General features: G+C 32.6%; 3 protein-coding genes across 3 annotated transcripts in view; 2 read left to right on the forward strand and 1 right to left on the reverse strand.

Moving 5' to 3' along the window:
* The window catches only part of LOC116338120, a 113,028-nt gene that overhangs the window by 561 nt on the left and 102,900 nt on the right, over positions 1 to 9,567 (forward strand). The window lies entirely within an intron of this gene.
* On the forward strand, positions 6,115 to 8,574 carry LOC116338248. Its single transcript, XM_031763379.1, has 3 exons — positions 6,115 to 6,157; positions 7,231 to 8,055; positions 8,120 to 8,574. Exons 1-3 carry the CDS (start codon positions 6,115 to 6,117, stop codon positions 8,572 to 8,574), a joined length of 1,323 nt encoding a protein of 440 aa, XP_031619239.1.
* The window catches only part of LOC116338249 (salivary glue protein Sgs-3-like), a 934-nt gene continuing 518 nt past the window's right edge, over positions 9,152 to 9,567 (reverse strand). Inside the window, exon 3 of the mRNA XM_031763380.1 lies at positions 9,152 to 9,538. Within this exon, the coding sequence (XP_031619240.1) occupies positions 9,152 to 9,538 (387 nt within the window). The remainder of the gene's footprint in view (positions 9,539 to 9,567) is intronic.

Consider the following 9,567-nt stretch of genomic DNA (forward strand, 5'->3'; position numbering starts at 1 on the left):
AACCATGTGAAACATGCGAAAAATATAAGAAAGTTTTATATACTCAACGCGAAATCCGTATTTTATCCAAACTCTGTATCCACGACCGTAAGGATAGAAAACACATGTTGTCTTCAAAAATGTAAGCAATGACGAATTGAAACTTTTAGCTGGTTAATATTTTAGTTGAATGTTCAAATAAACCATTTACGTTGTTTATAATGCCGATATCTCTATGGAGGCGAATCTCTATGGAAACGAAAAAGGAATTTTAGAAAAAAAGACGTGAAATTGTTCCCTATTTTACTTTTCAATGAAAAATTACAAAAAATAATCGGATTCACATTTGGTTTCATAGAAGAAAATAATCACTTCAGCAACAAAATATATTGTTGCTGACATTGTTATGTTCAGGACAATGACGTATTCGAAAAAAGGAGCTTTCGAATCAAAATTGTCCAAATCAAATTCGTTTCCTTCAATATGGGCTTAGTGACCACACAATAATATTATATAAAAGCTTCCTCCAACAATATGATGTAAAAAATCATACATTTATTGGAACTGTCTACCTATTATTATTCTGTAGGGGAGATATCGAATAAGAAAAAAACAGAGATATGAGTGTTAAACAGAGTGTTTGTATCAAATCGATGATTAAAAACTTCAAAAAGTGATGAAAATTCGTACAAACGATCTATTTCTCTATGTGTTTCATCTAGATCAAAATACTTATTAAGATCATGTTTCTTTTACATTACTTCTGTGAAGTAGTAATCATAAAACCATATGGATTTGTTTGGTAAATGTAGCGTGTGTGAACTGGTGCTATAGAAAGCATTCAGAACAAATGGAAGTGAATTTCTTTTGTACAAAATGCAATGAAGACATTCATTGAACAACAATCAGCCATAATCACTTTGCCAAACCCGTATTTTTCTGCCAAGAATGAGAAAGTCACACAGTGCCGAACTTGCACATTTGTCCAATCAAATAATAAATTTTTGATACGTAAAAAGTTTTAATTAGCCCATTTCGAGAAATAATTACTTTGATTGCAAAAACTATTTATTATCGCATTTTTGCTCGGTTCGTGTTTATTTTTTTTAGCAAAGAAACAGCTAGTATGAAAGTTGCAAGTTCGTCGAATCGATTGGATTAAGACAAAAGAAAGCATTCCCCACATCCAATGATTTCCGTTTTGAACATGGCACTAACATTTGAATACTGAATTAATGAATCTTTATTGCAGCATTTTAAAGACGAAATGTTTTTTCTCTAAGATCTTTATTCGTAATGCGTCGAGTGTTGAAAGTCTTTTGTTGTCAAGAATGCACAAATTCAGCATGAATGGAAGACTCAGGAATTAAATCCGCTTTCACAGCTTCTATTGATCCGTAAAAGTTTTGCTCTCAATCGATTTTGTTTATTCTTTAAGTGTTTGGAGCATTTTAGTTACATCACTACTTTGTGATGCTGTGACTACTCAAGTGTTAAGTTTGTATTTCATCTCTCATTTTTAGGAACACATTTCATGTAAAAATGTCTAATTCCAACGTTTTTCTACACGTATCATCACTCCAACGAAATATTATACCATCAGAACATTTAAACGATGTACAATTAAATAAAAAAAATGTTCGATACTTTTCAGATGTTTTGATCGAATCGATGGCACATTCTTTATTTCTTCATAATTTAATTATGATCCAATATATATACATGTGTCTAAGCCATAGTACATGACATCGACCAACTTTTGGTCGCTATATCAACAGCGAAACATGCAGAGAGTCTAACATTGTACGCTCTGTACTTTCTCAGCGACAAATATTTTGTCTTTTTTCGATATAGCTAAAGTTGCGAATTTATCGATCTTGTGTAAAAGTAGATAAGCATCATGTTTCTATGTCATATTTATCGCTTGGTCATCAAAATAATTATTCGCACTATTTCACAATTCTCTCAGAAACATTTCTGCGGCAATAACCATGTATAAGGACATTTCTAGAGACAGTTACTCTTATGTTGCAAACAGGCGATAATTTTTTATATATTTTGCATTTTAGTTCACAAGTTCATATGCGTAACGTAGAAAATGAATATCTGATATATGCTAAAAACATTGTAACATTCGAAAGAACTTCGTAAATGTAAGTCTTCCCAAAATGTACAAAATGTAAAAAAAAAATCTTCAATGTAATGCAATCTAATAAATTAAAGAGTTGTTGTTCATTTTTTCATTATTAAATATTCTGATTCTGTGCATTCAATCAAATAAAGCTGAAATCGATATATTACGATAAAAAAAAATTTAGTACTTAACAATTTGCTGCTTTAATTCAATTGGAAAAAGTGCCGACTTCGGTGCATTTTCCGTTCAATATTTGCTTAAAAGATTCCGAACGAATACAAAAAATGTATAATAACGGTTTTGATTTCGTTTTCACAATAAACACCGCATACATAAACCAAATAAATTTATTCAGCCGGAATAATCAAATTATTGCATCGAATTGCAAAATTTGTTGGAAAATATGGTGAAATAAAGGATAAATGCAAACAAATTGGATATTATAAAAAATCACACGCCACAATAAAGTTAATGACATCGACACTTTAGTTGAAAGTGGTTGCAAGAACTCATTTATAACGTGTAACAATTCGAAATTGTGTTTCTTTTAGTAGTCTTCTAACATTCATTGATAAATTTTGTTTTTGAAAAGATGCATCTTTATTTTGTGAATCATATTTTTGTCCCTCGTAGTACATTTTTATCTGACGACATATAGCCATTTGGAGTAAGCTCTAAAAAAACGAAAATTCAATACAGCCGCTATTATTGCGTATATGTGTTTTTGATCGAAAAAAAAAAAAATTAGCCGAAACCTTTTACAACATAATTATATTATAATTTCGGCAATCAAAATAACAAAGTGACTCACATGAGTCCATTCAAACACGCACGGTTCTTTCAGGCCGTATTGAAACAATTGTAATATGGTCAATATAAAATGTATATTTTTTTTTATTTCACAACCGAAAAAGACGTGTTTTTTCCTATTGTATACAAAGACGGATGATGATCCCAAGCCAATTTTACGGTCATCGGAAATTTAAATTTTTGTTCGGGTTATTTTATACATTCTCTTTCGATATTAAAAAAAAGTACCAAACCGATCAGACACATATCTAGGTGTTCCATATTTTCCAGCAGATAGACCGAAGTGACACAAAATGTATCTCCATAAAAGTTTCATGTATATTTTCTTAATATTATATCAAAAGAAAAAAAAAGTGGAAATAAATAAATGCTTTCGTTGGCGGTGCGGTGCGACATTGAATGTAAAAAAAGGAAATTTTGGGTGTCATAAAACATTATTTGGAAATATAAATTGGCTTACAACAATGCACCGTAAATAACCGTAAAAAGGGGAAAACACCGACGCAAAGATACAACGAATGATAAACTGAAATAAAGTTGGAGGTAACAAAATATATACCTGCTACAAAGATGGTCGTTGCGCACATTTTCACAACAACAACAAAAACTCAAAATAAACAGAATTAAACTCAATATTCGAATTATTATTATTCGAATGCAAAAAATGGTGGAAAAGGTAATGAATGATAACCGAAAATCTGATGGAACGGGAGAAATGTATAAAATCTTATAAGTGGGTCTCAAATTAAAACGTTCTTAAATGTAAAGAAAACTCTTTTTTTTTCGTCATAGAAAAATTATGATGACTTGAAAAAGCACAAATGTTACCTTTTCAAGGTTGAGTATACAACCGTTTTTTAACATTTTCATCTTGACTTAAACAAATTCAAGCTTCACCGGCAGCACTCTACTGATAAGCAGATGATGATAAAATGTAAGAAAGCAACTTACATTGGTTTTAAAAAAAATATGCTTTTTTACACGGTACGATGGCGGTGTTTAAATAATCACAGAGAATCCATTTGCACACTTTCCGGGTGAGAGATTCATTTTCATATGGATGATTTTTTGCAAGTTCAGCTTAGGGAAGTGTTCTTTTTTCTTCGTAATACCACAATTTAGACCTACGCCTAAAAGATATTTTCAATGACTTCAAATGTTTCGAATTTTCAAAACTCACTGCGATAACCTTGATCTCAAATTGAGATTCTCAATGAGGAAAATGAAGAAGAAAAAGAGAAAGAAGTGCAGGGTGGCACTGAATGTTGCTAATAGGTGATGGAACTGATTCAAAAAGTTAAGCAAAGAGCGTTAGGTGTCATTTTGATTTGTACATTCATTTGAAAGCTGTTTGTGATGATCCAATTTTGGTGTAATTCGTTCAAACATTGAAATTATGCATGACACGCGTTGCGTATTTGTGCACATTGTTGATTTTTCATTTAAAACAACATTGTCCGGCAGCTGTTATTTTGATGGCCCACTAAAAATGTCCTCATAAACTGAATGGCTGCTTCGAGTTTACCGGCAAAAAAGTCTTTCTCAAATTGGCCTGATGAAGTGATTTTTAATTGAACCAAATATCATTGCCAAGTGTTTTTTTAATATGATTTTGCAAATCATTCAAAGCATTTTCATGTTTTTTTGCCTTGAGAATCATTCAACAACGCTTCTTCATGTTATTTTCACGAGAAGAAATTTGATCTCAATTGAAAAACATCTTTGGCAACATTTTTTGGCCATAGTGTCAAGAATAGGTTAAATCATAGACACTTTAGTATGGTAAATACGGCGAGTAAATACCCGCTTTTTTAGACGACGGGTCCATTTCTGTTTAAAAAAAATGTTTGTATGGAATTCATTAACACAACAACTGTTTTATTGAATTAAACTTTCAAAAAAAAAAACGTGAAAATTATGTTTGTGTAATGTATTCTTGATGCCGAATACTCTTGTTGAACTCTTGAAACATCTCCCATTTCGAAAAAGTTTTTCTGTGCTCCGTGTTCCATTTTTCAATTGGTAATCAAAAGTTTTTTTTTTGCGCTGTAGTTCTTCATTACAGACAATTCAAAACCTAAAACTAGTTCAAATGTAAAAAAAAAATCACAGCGGTTGCAGTGTCAATGTGTATGCAATGATATTAGTTTGCAGATTTTTTTTTTCGCTGCATGCATGTTGCTACGTGGTAACCATTCGTAAAAATAATGCTTCAGTTCATTTACAAATGTCGACGCACCGAGAATGGTATATTGAATGGGTATCAGACATATTCACCCTCGTTCGCAGGCATTGAAATAAAATATGTTTTTAAACGTGATTGAAACTGAACGGGGTTTCCTGTGTATACTTCTGATTGTTATTCGTTCTGCAATTTCATGGAAAACTTTATATTCAAACTGAAACTAAACGTGTTACATATAATCCAGCTAAAACTGTACGAAGCTCGGAGAACCATTTTACATATGCAATAGATCGATTTGCTATCGATCTAACGAATGTTGACGAAACGAAGAGATAGCAACTGAAGAAGAAAAAAAAGGCGTATGCGTTTGGAATATTCAAGTTCTCCCCGAACGGCAAACACTCGACATTAGTATTCGGTGTGCAAAAACAAAAATTGTATTTAAAAAGTAGTTAAATTGTATTTGAAAACCATGGAAGACGTATTCAACATGAAATATTAAGACGCGATGATGTTTTGCTGTAATTTACATTTTGGAATTAAAGAACTTAGAAGATTCTTGAAATTACCTCTGTGCCACACCGTCCAATAACAAAAATTGAAGAAAAATTGCAAAAAATTCACTGAAAATTATGCAAAATCATTATTTATGCTTCATCGTTGTTCTTTTCAAATAAGTAAAATCTTGAATATTGTAAGACATAATCATGATGGATGAAAAATGGGAATTGTATTGCTTAAATTTGTTTTGAAATAAATCAATGGCATGGCATGTTCAAAGAAAAACTAAAACCAAAAACTCTCCCGAAGAACATGAATTACTTATTCACACAATCATTTCTCCCCTTTCGTAAGACACTTATCATCGATCAAAGAAGTCAAGCCAAATATCGAAAAGTATATTTATGGCCTTTGGTATGTTTATAGCCTTTAACACTCCGATTAATAATCTCTGTTTTTCTCTAATGTATTCTGTGATAATAGATGTTTTTTGTTGCGAAAAACTATGCATCAAATTTCAAATTCACAACTATTTCGAACGGTGCCTGGTAAAATGGGCGCTTATTTTCATATTAAGTCAATATTGTAGCTGACTTTGGAGAAGGGATGATAGCAACATTTTCGAAACAATGCATAGTGAATTTAAATCTTTTTTTTCGTTTTTTATTCCTTTTTTTTCACTCATTCAGTCTCTCTCTCGCTGTCGCTGCGATGTGCCACATTCCTACAGCTTTTATGGGCTCGCATTTTTTTCCCTCTGCCATACAATGAAATGTGTTTTGTATGGACTGATACAAGCGAACAATCCATTTGTTATCCAGACATTTTTTTTAGAAACAGCTGAAATATCGGTAATGTGTTTCGTCGTTTATTTGGTTTTGTAAAATTCAGTAGTCGATTTGATGTGTGTGCGCCAGAGCGTAACTGTTCACGTATTCTCGATACTATTTCCAATTTCAATTTACCTCATCCGAGATGCAAGTCTATTGTTGATGTGATGAGCACAACTGATATTTTACACATAATATATTATTGTCATGAGTCAAAGACTCAAATTAAATTGTGCATGAGAATCAATATGAAAACCGAGATGAATAAATATTTCGTTTAGAGTGGATCTACATCAAATATACTAAAATCTAATACATCACATGCTTTACAATTTATTACTATGCGATGTTTCACGTTTTCCATTGGAAACGACACACATCACAATGAATCAAAGACAAGAAATGATTAAATATTTGAAATAGAATGAGAAAAATAAACGTACTAATTTAATCCAAGTAATCCATTAATGGTTTTCGTTTGTGGTTTTTGTCTTTGGATTTTCATGTAAGAGCAGAAAAAGACTAGGAAAATTCTACATTGTATTTTTCTGATTTTATCAATGTATCGTTGAAATATTTGCAAAGGAATATTGTTTTGTTAATTCAAGCATAAACCGCATAACGTTCACATTTAAAATTAATTCGTCCAATAAATGACAAAATGATATTCCAATTGAAATTATTGATTTTTTCACTTTTCATAAATAACTGTTTTGGTAAGCTCAACTTTTAACTAAATATTTTAACTTTAGAAAAACTAAAAATTTCTAACAAAAGTGATTGAAATTTAGTAAGTGTAGATGGTTACGTTTGTCATGAATGTGGACCTTCAGACAAATGTGCAACCGACCCAGACAGAAATGAAAATTGTTATAACTCTTACTGTGAAACTATTGCAAATGAAACTGGAATTAGCCGAAAATGCGGCTTCTGGCATGATATATATGATCGCGAAATAGATACAGACTATCTCTACCGTTGTGTTGGTCCTGATTTTTGCAATGACAAAAAGTATGAAAAAGAGCATTGCTACAGCACCACATATGATTCGGATAATTGGAAACCGCCGAGTGAACAATCACGGATAGCATGTGCATTTAAAACACTTCGAAAGAAAGGATGCTACCACTTGGAAGAATATAATACCGTCAAAAAGGGATGTATGACTGATTTAAATCAACAAAATCAAACAAAATGTGAACAAAGTAACGATTGCGAAATTTGTCACGGAAAAGATTGTAATTCGAAAGTGGTCCGTCATCGCCTTTGTTATCATTGCACTGATGCTTCTAAAACCAATTGTGCCGAACCGACAGAAGTGCATGATACCGTGAATATTTCAAATTTTTCGTATTCATGTTTAGTTGGAATTGACCAAAATGGGCTAACGCATCGATTGTGGAAAACAAATAAGACGCATGACAACAATTTATTTCCGAATGGATTCGAAACTTGCGATCGTAATTCCTGCAACAATATGGTCTACCCAAGTGGTCGTCTGAAGTGTTTTCAGTGTCAAGGAGATTCTGATTGCAATGATGTTGAACAGAAATTGAATCCGAAAGTGTGTAGGATTTATTCCAGCAAAGATCAATGCTACACTTATTTCGCTGAAGGTAGACTTATTGCATTTTTTGTTATTTTATGATTACTTTGATTTTTTTACCAATTTTAAAAAAGGAAAACATTTTCGTGGCTGTTGGAGCGATCAAACCGAGAGTCAAATGTCGTGTGAACAAAACGAATCAAAGTGCATAAAATGTGAAGGAGACGGCTGTAATACAGCAACGCAAGCGCCTACACAAGCACCTACCACACAATTACCTACTACAGAAGTGCCCACCACGCAAGCACCGAGCACGGAATTACCTACCACTCAAGAATCTACCACAGAAGTTCCAACCACGCAAGCACCGAGCACGGAATTACCAACCACAGAAGTACCTACTACGCAAGTACCTACAACACAAGCAACTACAAAACCACCAATTAAACCACCATCCACAAAACCCCCACCCATCAAACCATCCAGAGAAGAACTAAAATGGAAATTTTTCATTTTTCTTGGAATGTTATTGTTATTATTATCAGTATTATTGTATTTTATTTTACCAAGAAGACGAAATTACAATTAATTCGGTTTGCTGTGCTATATTTCTGAACTGTACTCAAATTTGCGAAAAATAAATAAATGATTTTGGTGGTATTAGTACAAAGAATTCATATTTTCAAATATCGAGATTATACAAAGTATGTCCGCCTGCCATGGCTGTAAGTATTCATAAAAATCATCTTCACTTCGTTTATCGCAAGATATCGAAATGAAATTGAAACACATACAAATTTTCGTTTGTTAAATTCTATTTAATATTATATCAAATGCATTTCGGCTGTCAACAAGGATACAACAATCTTCAGCGAACGCTAAATAGTCACTGAAAAAGGGCCACAAACACACACAAAGAAAAAACTAATACATATGAGAGGCTGAGAGTAAAAAACAAATAAGTGTGGTTAGAATGCTACGCAAATACGAATCTTATTGTTATACACAATAAGGTTCAAATTTGCACAGCATTCTAACCCCACTTATTTGCTTTTTACTCTCATCCTGTCATATGTAAAACCGAGAAATACGATATATCTTGTATTTTCACATTTTAATGAGTTTTATTTGAAGTATGAGGGAAAACTCGTTATTTACAAAGCAAATCAATTATAATTACGTCTTTTTGGTAAAGTAGAATACAATAATACTGATAATGATAACATTAATATTCCAAGAAAAATAAAAAATTCTAATTTTTGTTCTTCTCTGGATGGTTTCGTGACTGGCGGTTTTGGAAATGGTGGTTTAGTGGATGGTTTTGTAGGTTCTTCTATTGGAAGTTGTGTTGCAATTTGTATTAGGACTTCTGTTGGTTCTATTGGTTGCGGTTGTGTAGGAACTTTTGTGGTAGATTCTTGAGTGGCGGGTACTTCCGTGCTTGGTAATTCCGTGCTCGTTGCTTGCGTGGTTGGCACTTCTGTGGTAGATTCTTGAGTGGTAGGTAATTCTGTGCTCGATGCTTGCGTGGTTGGTAGTTGTGTCGTTGGTACTTGCGTGGTAGGTGCTTGTGTAGTAGTTG

The sequence above is a fragment of the Contarinia nasturtii genome, unplaced genomic scaffold, assembly GCF_009176525.2.
Source record: "Contarinia nasturtii isolate CC-2019 unplaced genomic scaffold, AAFC_CNas_1.1 Cnas_scaffold_350, whole genome shotgun sequence".
NCBI lineage: Eukaryota > Metazoa > Arthropoda > Insecta > Diptera > Cecidomyiidae > Contarinia > Contarinia nasturtii.